The sequence below is a fragment of the Cariama cristata genome, unplaced genomic scaffold, assembly GCF_000690535.1.
Source record: "Cariama cristata isolate BGI_N322 unplaced genomic scaffold, ASM69053v1 scaffold11771, whole genome shotgun sequence".
In the NCBI taxonomy this organism is placed as follows: Eukaryota; Metazoa; Chordata; class Aves; order Cariamiformes; family Cariamidae; genus Cariama; species Cariama cristata.
The window spans coordinates 134,545-156,615 of NW_009598851.1; the positions used below are offsets into that span (position 1 = coordinate 134,545).

The window sequence follows — 22,071 nt, forward strand, 5'->3', positions numbered from 1 at the left end:
TTGGCAGCTCCATCTCCTTATGGTCTGGCAAGAAGAATATTGTCTTAAGAAGCAGGTGGCCCTACATTTTAAGAATAATGAAGCTTTGCAATGTATAAATGGTGGTGTCAAGCTCAAATGTCGTTTTCCAGAATGAAATAGCAATTATTTTTACCAGATCAAATAAATAGTGTTGATAATTAAAATATAACATAGTAACTTGATACATAAATTACTTAAGATGCAGTACACTAAGCGTTTTCCCATAAATTTCTGTCTGTCCATCTGCCCATTATAACAGTTTCATACATGCCCAAAACCCTTTCTGTGGTCAGTGTCAATGAGTACAAAAAGCCTGGCAATCCAAAGTTAAAGTTAAACCCCTCTCCCGAACTCTTATGGCTGCATTTTCTCCTATCCAAAATTAATGGCGTGTTAAGAACAAAGAGTTGATCTTGGATTTGGCCTTCCTGGATGTCAGTGGTTTGTGGCATAAACTTAACATGACCAGAAGCATTTTCTGCATGGGTATATCCAGAATTCAGAGTTTCCAATCACTGTAATCAGTCCCTACCTGGGGAAAAAGGAGTTTTCTTTCACCATTTTTCCTCTCTCAATAGATCTGTAGCATTTTTCTTTTTCACATAAGTAATGTGATTCCTATTCTTTATAAAGCTAGTCTCCATACTGCCCCTGGCACTTCGCAGACAAATAAGGAGACAAGAATCTAGCCTCAAAACCACATTACTATCCAAGGTATAAGTCACCCTCGAAAATGTCTACTTTTAAGAACAACTCTCCTGAAACTATGAAGTCCCTACACTCACATCCTCCCTTTCATAGCATCTGCTCTAAATGAAGTAAAATTTTCCAAATTGTAGAGGTACGTTGAGAAAGTTGCTGTTTTGAGGTTTCTCTAGCAGTAAAGCAGAGCAGAGAGAACCTTGGGTGGCCTCAAAATTTCAGAGACACAATATTGTTACCACTCTCTCTCTCTCTTTCCCCCAAGACTGGTATTTAAGGGTCATATAGCTAAATGCAAGCTCAGATGGTAAATACTCCAGCACATAGTTTTAAGAAAATGTTTGGCTATAAAAGTGAAGGACCATGTTAACTCTAGTCTTTCATAAAAGCACAGGAAAGGGATTTGGCACAGTCTTAGTGACAGATTTTTCATTGGATCTTATAGAAAGAATGAATTAAAGTGCCAAGGATGCTTCTGTGGGTCTTGAGTTCAGTTCTGTTCAACAAGGTATCATGTTTAAGCTGTACATTACTACAAGCTGCCCCAGACACAGGCTGTCTCTCTCCTCTGGTATTTGTGGATGCAGCAGTAAATTAATATAGATTCTGGCACACATGCTCCAAGACTGCCCTTGAGCCTGGCAGCTACAGAGAGAGGTAGGCCAGTCTGGATTTACTTGCAGAGTGGAGCCCCTCAGCTGCAGCAGGGTAAATGGAAAGACTCCGGGACGCTCAACAGACCTGCACAGTGACTGCATTCACCAAGAGACTTAACTTGCCCGTTTTGGAGAAGAGTCCCAAGATACTCTTCGTATCCCAGAAGTATAAAACCAAAAAGTCATTGCCTATTCTGGTATCAGTCTCCTTTCTCCTTCATTTTAAATACAAATATTAGCCTTGAGACCCGTATTTCCTGGCAAATATCTTATTTCATTGAAACGAATATATTTCCACAGGGCTGCTCTCTGGGCCTTGTAAGCTGGCTTTTCCCAAAGGAACACCTGCTCTACTTGAAATATCTTAACTTTAAAAACACTAAGCAGTATGCATCATCAAAAAAACTGTTTTGGAGAACTGTTAATTCAGAAGAGGAAAATTACCTAACTACAAGCAGTTTTGGTTTTTTGGGTTTGGTTGGGGTTTTTTTTGTGTTTTTTTTTTTTTTTTTTTTTTTATGGGGTTACATACATTTTCCGTTTTTTTTTGGGTTTTTTTTTTTTTTTTTTTTTTTTGATGGTGATACATACATGCTCCTTAATGTTTTAGTAACATCCAGAGAGGCAAAGTTCTCTTGAGCTTGGCCCTTCATTTTACAACGTAATATAAAGCTGTTCTTCAGTGGATTGTGCTCTATCAAATACAATGGCAGAAAAAGGGAGAGGAAGCAAACACATAAGGAACTTCTCTGAAGACTGGGTAGATTTGCTCTACTCTATTTGCCTCAGCTTTTAAAAGAAATTTAAAAACTGAAAAATCAAAGAAAAACAGCTAGTCTGCCATGTACAGAGTCTGCTATAAATTGACAGCACATTTTATACATTTTCCAGTATTCCCTGCTTTTTAGTTTGCCTTTCCTACAAAGTTTGTTCTAGATAGTCCTGCATATTGACTGAGAACAGACTAGTAGGGCTGTACCTGTTTGCATCACCTCCCTACCTCCCTTCTCGCTTCAAAAAAAGGCTGGTGGTAGTAAAAGGGTTTTGTTTTGTTTTAAAAATCAGCATTACTCTGATGGCCTGACTCTCTTCAATCTGATGGGAAGAATAAATCCATTGAAACTAAAGTAAATTGTACAAATTAACCATGGAATTTTTTTATTTTTTTTTACATCAAGACAAGTTTATATTCACATCCAACCTACCAAGGAATAACATTCTTCAATATTGAGCAATTCTTTCTATGCATTCTACACTGTTAACAGCTTACTTTATTTTGAATGTTATATTAATTTAGTGAACATTCAAAGAAGTGCTGCCTGACATGAAAATACTAGCTATTGGCACAACATGTTTTAATTTGTCATTGCATATCTCAGAAGAAGACCAGTGTCTTAACTTGTTAATATTTTGTTACCTGAACTTATTTCTGCCTTCCGAAAAAAGCAAGTTTCACATACAAAACAAAGTTTAGATAATGATACAGAAAGTCTTAAGTTACAATGTCAGAGGTCTGCAAGAGAAGCACTAAAGAGAATGAAGGATTTTGCTGTTGGAGGAGGGATTGCTTTTTTAATTAAAAAAAGAACACTATTGAAAGTGCAGCATCCGATTCAGGAGACTGAATAATAGTGCAAAAGTATCTATAAACAGCAGGCAAAAGTATGCAGCAGGACAACATTTTGTACTTGACTTGGAAAAATCAAAATATAAAACACTTGCTCTGTAGCCCATTCAAGTTAGATGCACTAATTGATGTGATGATATAACCACTGCTCTAGGAAGTTGTCCAAATAAGTGGACCACCTCAATTGTTGTCCACAATAGTATGTTTCCAGTCACTCATCTTGGTAAGCTTTTTCTCACTCACTGTAGGAGCTGCTCTCTCAATACTCACAGCACTGAAAACAGAAAAGATCTAGCCCAGCAGGGAAGTTAATAAGAAGCCATCACAAAGGGTGCCACCAGGTGATCATCTGATACATCACCTTAAAACCTCTTCAACGAAGTTTTCGTAGTATAGGAGAAGAATTCAACATTTACACAAATGTATATAATGTATATAGACAGGCAAAAAGATAAGGAAGAACAGTATCACACATCAGTTTCTTTTTTTCCTTTCTAAGTAAATAATCAAGTGTAAAGCAAGGTTGTGTGAGCTCTCAACAAACTACCCAGGTCAATTTAAAATGCCTCAGATTGATAGCACATAAAAGGAAATAATCTGCTTTCTACAGATACATCACCGATAGAACCGTGGCTTATGATTTAACATCTCACTACCATACAGAATGAAGGCCATAATGTGTTAAATATCAATTTCTGCAGCAGTGCTGGCACCTATACACAGCTACCCCACTAACATCACGTACCAAAGACCAACCCCTCAGTTCTGGTAAAACTCAGGAAAACTGAGGGGACACACACTGAACCTGGTCAGGCAGCTGGTCTGTACTGAAAAGACCAAAACTGTTTCCATCACCAGATTTATTTTTACTTCAAAAAAACAAAACCAAATCCAAAACAAACAAAACTGCCTCCTCTCCCTTCCTCCACACTCCCCAAAATAAACAAGAAACAGATCAATGCCTCAAACTGGCCCACTTGGGGCAAAAGGGGAACCTTGGTTACTTAACCTGGCATTGGTATGAAAATCCATGTACTTCAAATTAAAAATCTGACTGGTCTTTCAAAAAAACTACATTAAACCCACAAAGTCAGTAGAGATTTTTATTTGTCTTCTTAAAAACTGGATATGATATAATCACTCTATATCACAAAGAAACATTACCAATACTTGAAATAGGTAACTAAGTATGCAATGGAAATTCCAATGCTCTTGCCCAGACCTCAGGACTAATCTGTTCATTCAGTTCTTCTAGGAAAATATAAAGTTACAAGAGGAAGGAAAAAAAATTTAAAAGATTGCATATTACATCTTGTGATGCATTGCCAGGTAGTCTTCCAAATGTCAGAATACACAACTCAGTAACAAGTAATAAAAGTTTCCAGGAAAACATCCTGGCTGAAACAAAAAGTCTGGCATTCATTTTCATAAAGGGCTGAGGGGAAGAATTCTACACTCTTACTTTTCCCAAGAGCTTTTGAGAGCTGTTCAGTAAACTAACACGCCAGAAATTGAGAAAAATGCAGTAAGAATTAAATGTCTGTATCATCTTTCAATGCCTAAGCACCACCTCTAACCGTAAGTATCACAGTCCAAGTCACAGACGTCATGTAACTAATGTCATAATCATGCCTACACCAAACTCAAATAGAAACCACATGAAATCAAGGATCTGCTTGCTCAGCAGGTTTCAGAATCAATGCCACAGTTTGGTAAAACTATTATATTAAAAACATGGTAAGTTGCCCGTCTTCTACCTGGAAAGCATTTCCGTAAGTTGCACAAAGCCAGCATATGCCAATTCAAATGCACCCCTGTGCCTCGATTGCAGCAGATGATGTTTAAAGTAATCCCCAATACTTTTAACCTAAAAAAGAAAAAAAAAAGAAAAAAGCTATTTGAAATTATATATAGACAATTCATTTATATACGCTAGATACTTCTGCAATTAAAACCAGCAATCCCTTCCCCTGGTTGGAAAGGCCACTGGCAAACGCACAAAGCAACTAGAAGTCCTATCATAAAAAACACTTACTTTAAGGATAACAAATATTACGCTCAATTTTTCAGGTCAAAGGGATAGTGCTATGTCCTTAAAAAAAGGCCAAAAAAATAAAGGACATAAAATTAGCTATTTGTCCAAGAGGAACACACTCTTGGAAGCTTATAATTTCACACAATCTCTTTCTACAAGAAGATACGCTTTTTAATTTTTTCTCTAACTCTCATCAACTTTCAAGGTCTAAACTGAACTTCCAATATAATTTCTTTAAAACACATAACACATACTTAATTCTATGATGCAAAATTTTCTTCAGTGATATTTCCTAGTAGTTCTTCAGCAAAAGGTTCTTCAAAGCTTTTACATGAAACCAAGTATAAAATTACGTCAAGTTTCTTATAAGATTCTGCTTATTCTGTTCTTTACGAAATAACATATTTTAATAATCTGACAAGTAATTAAGATGCCAGAGAAGCTGTCATACCTAGCTATACGGCTTTCCACCCTACTGTTAATTAACGTATATTATCCAAGCAATGAGATTGCAATAATTTAAAAAGTAAATCAATAAATTGGGGACTAAGACTAATTATTATTTCCTGCACCTAAAACCCACCTAATGCGAAACAATCAATAATTGTAGATATTTGAGGTACAGCAGTTATTTCTCTGAGCAGATTTTAAGCTAGTTTATGTACCTACAGGGTTTCAGCTCTCTAGCCCAAAAGCAGGAATAAATGCCCTTTTTTTCAGAAGGAACTGACCCACAGACAGACCAACTCTCCAGGTGTGTAAACAAAACCAAATCAAAAAAAACATACATATGCAAATCAAATTACTGTCCTTTTCTACCACCACCCTTACATTTTTAGATTCATTCATATGGATTTTTTTGGGGGGTCACGTAAATTTTAACTTCACTACTTATATTTCTGAGCTTTTTGCAACAGCCATATTGACTGGAAGCTTACTTCAGATTGAACTCTGATATATTCATTTCCACTCATAGGCTAGAGTTTGAAGAAAAAGCACTGCCATAATTCTGCTCTCGCAAATAACATAGGATTCATCCCGAGGCAAGTGCATAAGCATGGATTCTTATCTCACAGCATCATGCCATCCACGAGCATCCAGCTCCCCTGTGTCATAAAACCAGTACTTTGTATGTCAGGATGGAGGACAAGTCAAGGAATGCACATTTTCTACGACATCATGAAGATCCACAGCAACTGTAAGAAAAAGTGACCCTACCAACTTTGCCTGCACAGGAAGTAACACCCTGGTTCAAGTTAAAACATTCAAATACGGAGTAGGGAGCAAAATCTTAAATAGATTTGATCATCTTGGTCAAAAACCTAGAATACAACAGATCAGACTTACTAATGCAACAATCAACAATTTACAAGGCAATGCTTGCTGCTGAGACCAAGAATCTCAGTATTCAAGATATAAATTCTGTACAATAGGTTCCAAAAGCACTTTTAGAAATGGTTGGTGCATCTGTGCCTCCATATGTTGTTTTCCTGGCAATAAGATGACACTAAAGCAGGGTCCTACAGTCTAGATGGTATTTTTTTCTAAATCATTAGGAGAGGATGGCTTTAAACCCATAAAGGACTGCAAAAGCACCTCACAGTTAGAAACAACTAATAGCCAGTGAACTACCGCCAACCATACTGAACGCCAGAGTAGACAGACCAACTACACTAAGAACTGTGGAGAGGTTGTTGGTGGGTTTGGGGGTTTTGTTTGCTTGTTTACAATTCTTCCTTGTCTAGAACAAACTCCAAAGCAGCAACTTTTGCACTGGTGGCACAAAACAGTAACAAGTACTGAGGATTGTCACTACTTAAAAGTAGTGTACTTCCGTGTTCCACCACAAGGGCTCAGATCACGTCTCTCTGACTGCTGGGTTAACACAAGCAGAACCCCTGGCATTGGGACAGTACGAAGTCCTTGCTTCTGCGGCTCATTTCATTTCACTTTGGTACACAGTTCTGGCAAGCTTATCTCCCAAAATCATCTTAAAGCTTCACAGGAGAGCTAAACGGGAGTTCGAAGAAGAGCTGTAAGTTCCTCCAGGCTTGAAGGTCACATGACAAAACCTACACACAGTCTTCACTAGGTATCATTTTGTTGATTACGTGGTGGTTACTAGGACATGATACTGTTTGTATTGGTTGTTTTAACAGGCAAAGCTTTGAGTCTGCCATCTCTGGACTTTCACAGTCAGATGGAGAATGAAAGGTAGAGTACGTATTTGAACAGAGAGGTTCCTCCAGATATCCTAGACACTTCTTATGTCTATTTTTAAAGGCAAAGCAGTGATTGCAAAATAGCTTAACATAACTTCAGTAACTGAACTTAACATAAGTTCAATTACAGTATTTTGAGATTCCTCTATACACACATCTCCACACCAAGGAGCTCAAGCTGTTGTAGTCAGCACACACAGTGGCATTCAAATGTGGCAGACCCAATATATTACTCAAAAGACAAGACAAGTGCAAATTTGATATTGTCCCAACTTCTTAGTAACAAAAAAATAAACAAAACACACACACAAACACCAAACCACAGGTACCTCTCTGCCAACTTCTCCTACATAGGTACATACCACAACAGACAGCATGAACAACTACAAAGAGGAACCAAGAATTAGTGCCACGAGTAGCCAGCTAACACCACTGCCTATCAAGAAGCACAGTTGCATTGTGCCACTTCATAATGTGGACCAGCACCAAAAGACAGTCTTTTCATTTGCATGCTCAAGTAAAAAAGGAGGCAAAAATAACCAAAAGACTTAGTGTAAATTCAACACTGATCTTTCATGTGAATAAACTGCGACAATAACACTGATCCTGTAAGGTACAATTTAACAGTTACTGACCTAGACACGAAGCAAGGTACAAGATGAGGAAAGCTTTGCAACAGGATGACACAGAATGACCAAGTGGTGCTACCAGATTTTTCTCAGCAATTACTTAGCCCTGACTCAAGGTAATATGATCAAGGTTTCTCTCGAGTTTTTCCGCTCTCTTTTAATACTTACAGAAAAAAGAAGAATGGGTAACTTTAAGGGGAAGCTCTACATGCATAAGATACCAAAATCCAGTTCTCTTATTTGTCAACAATGAAAAATGTTTAATAGAAGGCTGAAGCCACAGCAGGTATTGATATTTCTAGTCATTTATGATGAAATCCTTTTTTTTTTTTTTTTGTACAACAGGGTAATGCCAGCTACAAAATTGCAGAGAAAATGCCCATGCTTTTTCCTACAGTATTTGTTATACATTCAGCCAAATTGTATTTCCTTGCAAGCCTGAGGAAAAATCAGGATTTCAAACTGACTTCTCAGCAATTAGCATTCTTCAAATTAGAATGCAGACATTCTGTTTTACAGGAAGACATCAGAAGCATAAAGAATCTAACGAGGCACCCATAGGAAAGGAAGATACGTTGCTTAATAACATAGCATTTCTGAAAGGGCAACTACTAATGCGTGCTTTCTAAACAAAGATAAGAGATGTTACATTTAGAGCTGACTCATTCTAAAATACCAATTCCTTTCTGACTCGGAGCAGATTAAGGAACGTAATGGTGGAAACCCATATCTGTGCTCTCATCTACCCTCCAGATCTCTGCAACAATACAAGCACTGCTGTTAATCAGATGAAAACATGAAGGCTAGAGACAATGCAAGAATAAAGATACTAACATTATTTCCATAGCACCACCACATTAGATAAAATAAGAAATGAGATCTGCAGTACATTATACTATTATTTATTTTAAGATGGAAAGCTCTAACACCGAAGGAAAAACTAAATAAGTATTTTCTGTTGGAAAGAAGAGGAGGTTAAAAAGTAGTATGTCTTGCATATTTCAATCTTCCATGTAGAGACTGGCTTTGTTGAAACCATATGGAAATGAAAAGGTCATCAATTAAAAGCAGAAATTTAATAAACATAAAATATTTCCCAAATAAATGCCTGTGGTAATCTAATTTCTTGTAAACACTGTACTCAACATCCTACAAGAGACCCAGATGGCATATTAACAGTTCTGATCTCTTAAATCAAAAAAATTGAAGGAAAAAAGAGAGTCACATTACATACAAATTATTCATAATACAGTCTCCTATGGAGGACAAGACTACAATTAGGCAGCATGTTTGACTCTCAGAATTATTGATTATGAAGTTCAATTAATAAAGAGCTTTAAGTAAAATCCCAATAGAGTTCAAAATGAAACAAAAAACACTTTGAATATGTAGTCAGTTTAGATTTTTAGCAACGTTATTAATACGGGGGGGGGGGAGGCAGGCCCTGGTATCCCTAAACACAGCATACATCTTATAAATAACCCAATGCAATTAAAATGAATATTCCTCGAGTTTGTTAGCTATGTGTAATAACTTCTTCACTTATCTGTTACTACTATAGCTATGCCTTCTGAATACCACACTTTATCAAAAAGTAGACTGTGAACCAAGTATAATAAAACAAGAAAGCCACAAGAACATGGCAATAAAAAACCACACACAACGCTTTTCCCATACAGAATGTAGATTTTAGAAAAAACAGTTTTCTGAAAACTGCCCTCCCTGCCCACCACCACCCCAAAAGAAAGTGAAGGTTTTATAATAAAAATTATTTCCCTACCTGTTCTACAGTAATCAACCCATCTGAAGGTTCAGATGTAGCCTGTGAAGGCAAAAGTTTACACAGTGTCCCTAAGAGCAGAGATACTTCCTTCATGCTTCTCCAGCAACATACAAGAACCATTTGAGCTGTGACATCACACGTTTGCCTTTCTTTACCTTAAAAATAAAAATCAACAAACACAATACTGTAACTCAAGGCTGTCAGACAGATTTGTAATTTAAACTTCATTTAACCTGATCTTCTTACAAAACACAGTTAACTATGAAAAAAAATTTCTAAACTTGCTAACCCAAAAGATAACTCAGTTTTGCTTGACCCTAACTGCTTCCACTCCTGAACACTAACTGTACTTTATTCCAGCAGTACACCATTTACCAGGAAACTGCTATTTTAAAGAGTACCGGTCTTTTGGTCACAATTGGTATTCACCTGCACACTGAACTATACAAACACCTACACTTTTGGAGCCAGATTCCAACAAACTTCACATCAATCATCAATCCATCACCTACTGTATGTTACTCGGGTTTTAACCCAGATGCCCCATAGGCAGTGGCCTGGCAAAGGCATCACGTTTTTAATGCAACATCCCCATCTGGTGGCCACTGTGCTACTTCAACATATTTACAGACTTCTTTTCATGTTAACAAAACACATGGCCCAACTAAAACTGTTTTAAACCATAGGAAAAAACATGTGAGGGAAGAAAGTTCAAATATTTAAGACTTAAAAAGTTTGCATAAACTATTAAATTTAGAAACGCACAGGTATTCTATAAATTTATTCTGGCATACACTAAAAATGCCAATGTTTCTAATTTCTTTATTGCTGTAAGGCTTAATTTCATAGCTGCTATTCATTAAAGCAGACAAATACTATCTAACATTTTACCACTGGAATCTTTCAAACAGAAGTTTCTCCTTATGTAATTTCATGCAACAAGTTTTATTGCATGAACATATTCCCCACTAGTCTTGTGTACACTGGAGGGAAATCACACTAACACCTTTCAATGAGAAATGCACTAGAAGCACTGCTTGACAGAAAAGGTGTTAAAGATTACCCAGCCAGCGCAGTTAAGGCAACAGAGTCTAGGCCAATATCAAAACAACTCATTTTCACTTGTGCTCTAAGAGAGATTAATCACAATCTTCCAGAAACACAGTGAATTAGTCTTTAAAACCATGGCCATGAATAACTAGCTTCTGACAGATTTACTGAAGAACTGAAACATTATACAGAGCAAGTAACTTCCAATTTTGATCACCCACGTAAAATGCCTGCTTTATAAAACATATCTTGATTTAATTACTAATACAGTATTAGATTTACCTCTCATTTCTGTGCACATATTTTCCATTGGCCTGTGGTCAGCCAGCTTTTCAGACTCTACTTTGCAGTGCTCTTTCAAAATTTTTGCTTGCATAAAATAATCATTCGTGTCCTGTGGTTGTATCTCATGCAGAATCATCTGCAGACGATCTACACTTTCTACACATTAAACAAGAGGAATATTCAAGATAGTTCTGGTTTTTACTTCTAGTTCTTTATACAAATGTAATTAATTTTGGGTATGTAAGTACAAAAGAAAGCTATCAGCACTAAAAAGCAAATACAAAACTAAGGTGATTACGAGGATTAAGGAAGAAAGAAAACCGGACTTTACAGTCATCTGTTTTCAAACAGACGCAACAACACAATCTGCAAATGTTTTTTATTTTTAGTGCAGAAGTCAAGACAACCTACACCAGAAGTTAAGAATGATTTAAGATTATGACATAAAATGAAAAACTGGAAGGGAGGGATGCTAGCTCTAGTTCTGAATCCCTCTAAGACAAACAGAACTTCAGGAGCTTCAGACTTTAACAGAGTTCCTCTGGGTTTTTTTTTACCTGAATCACTATCCATTGGAATAAGACCCTCTGGTGATGAGCTCTGCACTACTGGTGATACTACAGCAGAGAGTTTGTACGACATCAGAATGAGCCTGGCCACCATTTCCTTCCATTCAGCTACCAATGTCAAGTTACTTAAAAAAAACCAAAATCACACAAAAAACAACACAACATGGATTAAAAATAATTTTGTATTTAAAAAAGAGAATTGAAATTACAAACACTTCTGCAACAGTATTTATGAAAACTATAAATAAGGTACAGTTTGAAAAGTTCTAAGATTGAGTTTAACTCAATACAAAGGAAGTATCTAAACAGCACAGCAGCCAATAAGAGTTCTAAAAGCCACAGGTACTGGATTTCCTTAAATATAACACTGTATGCTTTTATGTTCTCCTAAGCAGCTCTTCCACTGCATTTAAAAACAGAGCTACGACTTACTGTTCAGCAGTATGTTTTACTTACTTAAAAGGTAATTGCTGCAAAGCCCCCGTTATACAATGCACTCTCCCATACATTGGGAATGATGCTGCTGCTTGAAGCAGAGAATTCTTAGCTTGAAATATTTCTTCTTCAACATTCGCCAACAAAAGCTTGATAACTAAAATTTGAAAAAGTACAGATTTGCATTATACATACATATATTCTAAGACACAAATCTGCTATAAAGAAATAGGAGTAAAGCCTGTTTACACAACAATTCAACGGAAAATGCACAGCAGTTTCCTTGTTTACACTTTCCACTCTTTTGTCATTTAAATAAAAGTTATTGTTGATTTTCAGTTACCTAAACTCCAGCAGTATTTGTTACAGTCAATTTAGTCTGTCTATCTGAATCAAACAGCAGCTGTGGAAAGCACAGCCCAGATCCTATACTCAGGGACAATCCCACAGCTCATGACGAAGTCAAAACAAGTTACCTACCACATATTGAAAGTCAGACTTCACTCTTAGAGCCAGGTTAATACAATAAACAGTTCAGCAGAATACTAAAGATCAGAATTTTACGGTTAAGTATTTGAATCTTACATTAGCCACTAAAGAACCTGTCTAATTTTCAAGGATATGTGTGCCTATTTTATTTATATTCATACCATGTGGCATCTCATTATCAGCATCAGAATGAATTACAGACCCAAAAAAGAGCTATGGTTAACTAACAACAGGAGATACTCTCTAACAATCAGACATGAGGTTACCCATGCATTTGCTTCATTTGTGGCAACCACAATCACGTCTCAAAATCATGATTTCACTGCATATGAAGAAAGTATTAACAAGCATCTGTAGAGAAGCCAATAATGGCACAAAAAAAGTATATAACAGTGGGTTTACTACAAATTACATCTAATGCTTTATTATAAATAATGAATTTAAAGATTTTAGTTTTATTGCAAATTACAAAAGGTGGAAGAAGTCTGTTTCGCAAATTTGCCAAATCTGCCGGATCTAGAGCCTCTCAGCTTTCATGCAAAGACACTAAACCAAATAAAAATATTCCATGTGAGCAAAGACTAATTACTGCACAAATGTACGTGCAGGACTGCAAACCGCTCAGAAAAATGGTTCTGAGTGAAGAGAGGTCCAAGGGGCAGTGCTGCAAATATCAACTATTAGAACATGACACAGACCAACTACAGCTGCCTTCACTCCGGGTGAGCAAGCTCTTAGAGGAAGCAGAGGTTCCTTTCCTGCACTTTTACGAGCCCAGCTCCATCAGGCTAGCTTACCAGGGCTTCAATGTCACTTTCTGATCAAAACAATAACAAAAGTCATCTTCTAAGAACAACTGACAGCCTCAACATGAACAGGACTAGATTAAGCCAGATTCTGGCTTCTTAACAGCAAAACAAAATATACGTAAAATCCTACTAGAAATAAGCATCATTATGCCTCCTACCAAAAACCTTAAGGAAAAGCAGTAAGATTTCAAATAAATATAAAAAACTTGGGGGTTCATTTCCTCAAAAGCTTACCTGCTAAACTGTTCTTCTCCACTGTACGTAGTGATGTGTTCTCATCCATCTGGGGGTTATGCTCAACCCATTTTCCTAAACAAATATGCTGTAGTCCTTTATGATGTACTAAATAGTTGAACAAATATGAAGCAGTGACACAATCGTATGGCTTGGTACTTGTGCTAAGATCCATTGCTGCTTGGAATAGGAGATCTAGATTTTCAGAATCCTGAAAAAAAGCCAATATTGCTCATTTTACTGAGGTTCTATATTGATTTTAATTAAGCTACTTAGCATCCTGGAATCTAAGAATGTGCTTTTCACTAAGTTTGCAGGTACATATTTCTTAAGAAACACTTCTTTTGTACACTGATCGCCTTACACTCACAACATGCATGTGTGTGTATTTAGGAAAGATGCAACACACTGAAGACACGGACAGGCCATCCATAAAAGCAGTACGCAAACACGCTGCACTTCACAGGAGGATGGTTTTTGTTCTGTTTTGTTTTCAAAATATGGTGTTTTATCTGCTAACTAACATCACATTATCAGGAAGTAGTATTTGTTCACCAGTACTTATGAACTTAAAAGTAACTTTTTATGAAGTAATAAACAGAAAAATCAGTATCGAGTCAAAGGGCAATATTTGGGAGACATCAAAAAAGACAATCAGATAATAAAATCTGAGACCAATCAGAAAGGAAAAAAAAACACAAGAGTAACCAAGTCAAAATGCCTCAACCATTTTACAAAGGGAAGTCACAGCTAAGCAAGGAGCATGCATTAACTATTTCTCTGATAGTTCATAGTCATACTCAAACAACTTCCAAATTCCTTCAGCCATTACTGAAACAAACCTCCTTAGGTAAGGGCAGAAGCTGTGTAAAAATACATAGAAGATGCTGGCAATGAACACTACTGCAGACAGCTTAGACCAACTTCTAATTTTCAGGAATTACGCTTTGTACCTAACCCAAGCACCTGGTATAAAACAGAACATTCATCTTTCATGAAATTACTCGCTTTAAACTATTTTTAATTACATACCTGTAAATTAAATGTCACATCACGTAGTTTCATCAAAAGCCCAAATGCCAGAACTTTTACTTCCTCAAAAGTACTGGCAAAACACTGGATCAAAGTTCGTACACGCGTAGAATCAACTTCCTGATCCAACTGAAAAACTCGTGCCTGGTCTGTTCAAAGAAATGAATGCCTTACATAGTTTTTTTGTCATTCTTTCCAGAATAAGCACTGTATTCACATTTTGCTTAGCTATACTAAAAGAAGCATTAAAATAAAATTTTAGCTAAAGCATTATTTTAATCTTATTTACTTCTCCTAATAGGTCTTAAAAATGCCATGTCTACTCTTGAAAAAAAAGGTCACCATATCCAAAAAATTACTCTCAGTAATGCAGAAAAAAGTAATGCAGACTTATTGCCAAAAACAGAATCCTATTTATTCACAATAAATTTAGCATTGAAAATAACCTTTATTTTAGCTTTGCTTAAAAATTCTTTTCCTGGAAGTATGTAGTTTTAGAAAAAAATTCCTCTCAAAAAAGGTTTAAAACTCCACTGCATTTTAGGGTTTGGTTTTTGGTGTTCTTTTTGTCACAGGAATAATACCCTAAAATGGAAGCCATTACAAATTTTTGCTTTTAATTTAGATTTAAAGGAGTGATGACTTCTGGCAACTGATCTAATGCCATAAGGAAGTCAGAAATTTTAAGAGGTAAACAAGTGCACCACATTCCAGCACAGAACACGACAGCAGCTAAATCTCCCTTATAGAAGTAATGTCAGGCTTCTGAAATCCTAAAGCTGCTATTATAAACAACTCTCGATACAACTTTCTATTAATAAAAAAAAAAAGCAGCAACAACATACCACAAACTTATAATAATAAAATTCATGTGTTCACGATTTATCATGGGTTTTAAGAAAGATCTACCAAGGTAGCATTTTTATTTTCTTCTCAAAAATCAACTTTTATCTTATATGTCTCATTTCTTAAAAAAAAAAAGTTACAATTTGAGAGTGAAAACATACTTTTGTTGGCCATAACATTGCAGAGACAAGATTTAGCAAGACCATCAATACTCCAATGCTCTAAGTAATACTTCTTGAATTGGGGTTGTCATAACATTGTGAAGAAAATTTAAGATAACAGCAGCACATCATCATAAACTGTCCAATCAAATTGTTCCTTATTTAGTATAATAATATCATGAGGATATGCAAGCCTTTTCAATGAAGAGTTCTTATGGTCCCAATGTTACAAATTATGTATTATCAAGATGTTAGAACAGGAAAAGGGAGTAAAGTTATCAAACATATTGAATCTTGTCCAAAAGTTTCTTTCATAATAACAAAAATTCATTGAAAAACCTTGCTAAAAAACAGGCTGTGTCAGAAAATCCTAATTTATAGGAGATATTCAACAGGTCATAAATATTTTCATTTACTTCAATATTCCATTTTCCAATAAAACTTACTATCCTTCCTTCAGCTAAAATGAAAGCGACGCAGGAAGTGCCATAGAAATTAAGGACTAAGAATATTGGTTTACTTTGATAGACATTCACTAGCTGGCATAAAAGAATCTTCTTCAATACACCCCACTCCTACAACCTATGAATTAGGCTTCTCACCTTTTGGACCAGAAAATATTTCTGCTACTGATCCCAAAATAGTTAGTGCAGAAAATCTGGTTGGGTGTGACGAACCAGGAAACAGTACCTCAAAAAGTCTGTCACATACAGATGACATGAAATCCTGAAAAATCACAAGAAAAATTTTAAGACAGTTTACTTGTTGCCCTACAAACAACAGTCTAAGTAACTGAATCCAAGACATTCTGCTTTACATGTTACCCAAAAATTATGAGCTTACGGTTAATTTTGGAAGAACGGGAGGCCTACCATCACAGTACTGACAAATTTCTTGTTTCCTAGAGTACAGCGAAGGCTGGACAATTGTTTGTTTGTTTTTAAAAAAAGTCTCCCTTCCCTGCTCCCACAAAAAGATGGCCACCGTATCAAAACCTTGAAAATTAGTTGAACAAGAAAAGCAGAACTCAAGACAAGGAACAGTTTAACACTAAGAAACTGATTATGTGAGCCTTCAAATAGGAAAAAAGAACAAATACAAAAGAAGTCTTCATACGCAAGTCTTTGGACTGAAGCTGTGCCATTCATTCTCTCACTGCTCATTCTGGAGAGTTACAAAAATGCTGAAGCTTAACGGTTCTCTATTTCAAGCCCAAGTAACATACATCATTTAAAATTTGCTATTACACTGCCAGCAGCTGACAGGCCATTTACCTGGAAATTTTAGTTTGGATTGAGGGTACATTTCCAGTCATTCCCCACTTACTGCTGTTTCAGTTCACATCATGAAGCAATCCCTCAGAAAATAACCTTTATTGCTTTTGGACAAAATTAACCTTAAAGCTACCCTCCAAATACTAATGGGCACTCAGTTCATGAGACAACAATACATTTAGTCAAAACTAGCCTGCATAAGTGCATACAGAGTAGATATGGTCCTCAGTACTGTTTTGCTTTACATGTTTCCTCCTTCTGCACTGCGCTATTTCTTAACATAGACACAGCCTAACTTACCCAGAGGTGTTCTCAAGAACAACAAACTGTCTTTCAGAAATGCAAGCCTACCTCTTATACCAGTATCTCTAGCAGTCTAACTTACTTTATATTGCTGCAAAATCCCCAGAGGATGTCTTTTAGTTGAGTTTTCAAGTAACTCCTGCTTGGTTTTATTCTGCTCCAATTTATAAAGCACCTGGGAGCTTTCTTGTATCCTACAAAATAACTTTCAAAACAAAAGCAAAACAAAGGTAAGGAAAGAATCATTGACAGTTAAATAAGGGAAAGGGGGATTTTCAGCTTATCTTCCAGATCATATTGCTTGTAATTTTTACAAAGTTTGCACGCAGTACAACATAGAACAGATCCTTCTCTCCCCACTCCAAAACCAAGTTTTTTGCTCCTTGTCTCTTTTGTGATCAACTTTTTTCCTCTCCCTCTGCACTTCCAACACCTTCTTCCATCTTCCTCCTTAAATTCATGCCTAGTCTTCTCCTCCCACCTCCCCATTTTCTGTGGAACATGCGTTCCTCTATAAAAAAAGTTCAATTAATGCATACAATTTTTATAGCTTCAGCATCTCTTACAGAGTTTGACTCCCCTCAGGAGTGCTTCCCCCAGCTCTTCTATTACCCACTAGCATTATTTCCTTTCTTACTACACTCCCTCTAACACAATTTTTCCATCTCATATTGCTCGGTCTGCCCCAGGCAAGAATGGAAAGAGATGGACTTCTCTTTTGTTTCTGCCAAACCTATTCCGTCACTTTTCCCCCATTACAAATTAATTATTTTCTCCTTCCACACTGCTTTCTTTTGCCATTAACATCTTCCAAAATGTTCTTTATACATACATGGTTTCCTCATTTTATCCATATCCTTCTACCATGATCCGCATGTGACCTTGGCACCTTCCACAATGCTGACACACTCAATCCCTGCAGACTACAACAGCACAGCCCCATGTCATGCTGCTCCCTTAATATTCCTCTATCCTGTCTTTAAAGTCAGGTTGCTGAGGTCGGTCAAGTGACTGTGAATTTGCCTGTGGTCTGGTAAGACTACATAAGGACACTCTTGGTCCACAAGAAAAGCAACACAAGGTTCATTGCTTACGCTACTCCATGCTGCTTTGCTATTGGTGAAGTACGCATACGCTGACAGGTTAAGTAACACTCACTATCATTCATGATCAAGTTACTGTGGCCATCACTTAATTTTTTGTTTAAGCCATCCTTGCCTGCAATGACTTATCTATCACTATTCAGATGCGTAATACATACAACATAGTCCTGGTCTTAGAGCTTTCAGATGAGTGACTTTGTAACACACTCAGCAAAGTTTTTTTTTAAATGCTACATAACCAACATAATAGGCACATTAGACATTGTTTTAGTTTGAAATTACCTTTCTCAGTAAAGAACCTATCTGTTGCCTTACTGAAGGAGACTGGCTGTTCAAGTTGTACATCATAAAAAATTGAATTAGTTGCATTTCTTCCATGGACACAATTTCCGTGCTACGATGGGTTTCACAAAGCAAACCTAAAGCATCAATGCAAACCTGAAAGATATTTAGATGTTAGCCATAAAAGAGTCACAGGCATCTATGATGATACCTCTGTTTTAAAACAACGCTGGCACAGTACTTGGGATCAAAGCAATTCTTCTAATTTAAAGACACAAAAAAGACGTTGTCCTTTTACCTGATTGTGCTGATGAACTAGACCCTGTTTTATACATTCAGTGGATACAAGACCATTGTTCATGATATTTGAAAGTTCCAGATGTCCGTAAGCCCTGGCTGTTCTTAGGCATGCCATTAATGCTCCAAGAGCTCCTCTAGTACTGCGAGAACCTAAAGAAAATGAAAACCAGTAATAATTATAGCTTGATTAATACAAACAACATACTAACTGCAATGCTTACCAGAAACTCTCGATACTTCCAACACATGACCCCTACCCCCCTTTTATTTTTTACCCCATAAACCCCAAAAGACAGTGCCTGTCATAGATTAAACTAGTTCTAAATCAAATTGTTCTCAAAAAGCTGCATCTTGAACATGTCGTATGAAAAAAGGACTTTGTGAGGTCTCACAAGCCCTTATTTTAGAATTACACCAAATTATGTCAAAAACTGCAAGAGAATCATATATCTCGTATTCACTATTTGCAACAAAAAATTATCCGTAAAGCTCTGTTACTGGACATGCCTGTGTAAGACATAACAGCAGAACAGAAAAATAGTAGGAAAAAAAAATACCAATATGTAACAAAGCTTGGCATGTAAAGAGAACAGTAAGGCACCCACAGTCAGAATACTAATTATTTTGCTCGTGGCATGAAGACATAGTTACGATTATTATGAATTCCACCTTGAAATATTAACAGCAACAATAACCATCTGGAATTTTTCTCCCAAATTAATAATAATAACAGATCAGAAATCATATTTCTGAGACTTTAAAAAAAAATCATAATTACAAACACGATATTTATTTTCTTACCCAGATTAGCATCTGCAGAAGCCTGAAGAATTCTAATCATGTAGCTCAGACTGTCAGGGCTACATTTCAGCAATTTTGGTAAATAGTAATCTATTATATAAGTAGTTTGGTCATGGTTCCCTTCACACAGTATTACTAGAAGAGGAGAAACCCAGATGTCATGCCACTGGTCAATCCAGGTGCCTTCTGGAAAACTCAAAGTAAAATGGGCTTTGTGATTTGTAAACATGGTTTCCAAAAGATCACTAGCATAGGGTGCAAGAGACTGATCATTCATCACATCCAAGATTTGTACTGGAATTGTTCTGTCCAACTGTAGTATATTTTCAGTGCCTACACACTCCACAAGACAGCCAAGAGAAGTGTATTTCCCTTTTACATGCCATTCCAAGCTTAGTAAACGCTTTATCAGCCTTGCAAAGAATGGGTCTGACTTTTCATTGAAACCAGTAACAGTGGTTCGGTGCATCTGAAGAAGATTCTTGAATATCAACTTGGTTTGGTGTCTAACAGCATCCAGAGGGTGTTCCCAGTGTGTATAAATGTATTCCAGCAGCTTCTCAGTTACATCCGAGTTCCCATTAAGTTTGATTTTTAGATTTGGGGAGCCTGAAACAAGGGCAGCCAGTGCTGAATTAGTCCAAATAGCAAGGATTCTAGACAAAGACGTTGCCATACTGGATTCTTTTAACCTTTTAAAGAGAACAAACAAAAAAAGTTCACTATTTTCATTGTTAATTTTTTCAAAAAGTATTTTTTTATTTCAAAATAATTATTCATCACATTGGTTTACCTCACAGTAAAACAGGTAAGCAGACACTAACCATTTGTTGAAGAAAAGGAACTAACACAAAAAGGAGGTGATGAATTGGACGTTGTAAAGTGTATGCTTAGTTACCTGACATGCTGTTAACTGGTCACAGCTAAAGCCCCTAAATATGGGGAAAAGAAACCTGAGAAGCCACTATGCTTGCCATTTTAAAAACAAAAATAAAAATTAATATCCACATGCTAGTATTTGACGGATTATATCAATATCCATCCAACGCAATCCATCCAATATTAATGGGTATCAGTAATACGCTTCTTGAAAATAAAAGGAAAACTTTTCATTGCCATATAAAACCATAAAAACTGAGTACCATATGTGCAAAAACAAAATCACCAAACTGATCTCCAATGCACGAAGAAAGGTTGAACTGAATACATGTTTTAATCTCCTATCCAATAGTGCTGGTATTCCATTAGATGCAAGCAGTCAGTGCTTGCAAACAGAAAAAAAAATTAAAACTCATCTTATTTCAAGTATTCCACTCATCAGCACACTTTGTTTTCTTCTGTACTCTTAAAAGTATAGGAAGTGATGTAGTGAGGTCCTGAAACTAAGTTTATCTGCCTACATAACAACTGATTCTGCCACACCTTACCATCAGGTAGTTGGTAAACTAATCCCACTTACGTTGGAAAAACAAACAAACTCATTTTAGGATGGAAGAGAAAATTGTAACTTAGAACTATCTATGCAGTATCAAGACATCATATCTTTCAAACTTATGCAGCTATTCAGAATATATTACAAAGGTGGCACAATCTGTGGCAGAAACTAGTATCATTACACTGAAAACATCAAAGACGTATTCTACCAGGACCATATGAGCCGTGCAAATATACAAGTAAAAAGATCAACACCCCGCTCCCAAACGTGAAACAATACAAATCAAAACACAAGCTTACTCTGAACTCAAAGACAACAAGACTGATGCGATATCTAATAATAATTTCTCTCCATTTTCACCCATGCTGCCATTCTTCCATTCCAGCATAGCCAGTGCTCCATGGCAAAGAAAGAGAAGGACTGAGCCAGGGAGTTCTGTACACAGAGCCCCACAGTTACTCACGAACCACGCCGGCACGCCAGCACATTTCATTGACCCAAGAAGCAAGTCACTGACCTGTAATAGCAAAATAACACTTGTTACAGTGTCTTAGCATAGCAGAAAAGCTGTTTTGTGCATAACCGAGAATCTCAGAAGATCTGAAGAGAGTTCTTGTACATTTTTTTCTGAAATTCAGAACCCTAGTCTTATTATTTCATACAGCAAGGAGAGAATAAAGGATTTACACTCCAACAAGACTGACACAGAGGTTGGCAAGCCCTGCTATCCATATCAGCAAAGTCTCCAAACACCACTGGTAGCACCAATTAATGACACTATGACATTTCACAGTCTTTAGTGAAGAAATACACTTACCAAGGAAGGTAATTCTTCAATGGGCTCATACATAGCTTTAGTAAACAGAATAACGGCCAGTCCTGAGGTAGTCTGAACAGTCTGCAGGAGAGTTGCTACATGGCAGAGAAAGCTATTTTACATTAGAGTGCAGGAAACATTGTGTGCTACAACTATGCATCGAAATTACAA

The 22,071-nt window shown here is 36.6% G+C and overlaps 1 protein-coding gene across 1 annotated transcript in view; it reads right to left on the reverse strand.

The window, feature by feature from the left end:
* THADA (thyroid adenoma associated) overlaps positions 1-22,071 on the reverse strand; it is a 161,053-nt gene that overhangs the window by 133,230 nt on the left and 5,752 nt on the right. The window contains exons 8-21 of the mRNA XM_009709470.1: positions 21,901-21,995; positions 21,383-21,600; positions 19,649-20,340; positions 18,846-18,997; positions 18,548-18,703; positions 17,245-17,367; positions 16,188-16,311; positions 14,579-14,727; positions 13,547-13,757; positions 12,036-12,171; positions 11,568-11,704; positions 11,008-11,166; positions 9,673-9,830; positions 4,764-4,873 (exon numbers count right to left, since the gene is read on the reverse strand). Coding sequence (XP_009707772.1) covers positions 4,764-4,873; positions 9,673-9,830; positions 11,008-11,166; positions 11,568-11,704; positions 12,036-12,171; positions 13,547-13,757; positions 14,579-14,727; positions 16,188-16,311; positions 17,245-17,367; positions 18,548-18,703; positions 18,846-18,997; positions 19,649-20,340; positions 21,383-21,600; positions 21,901-21,995 — 2,620 coding nt within the window. The remainder of the gene's footprint in view (positions 1-4,763; positions 4,874-9,672; positions 9,831-11,007; positions 11,167-11,567; positions 11,705-12,035; positions 12,172-13,546; positions 13,758-14,578; positions 14,728-16,187; positions 16,312-17,244; positions 17,368-18,547; positions 18,704-18,845; positions 18,998-19,648; positions 20,341-21,382; positions 21,601-21,900; positions 21,996-22,071) is intronic.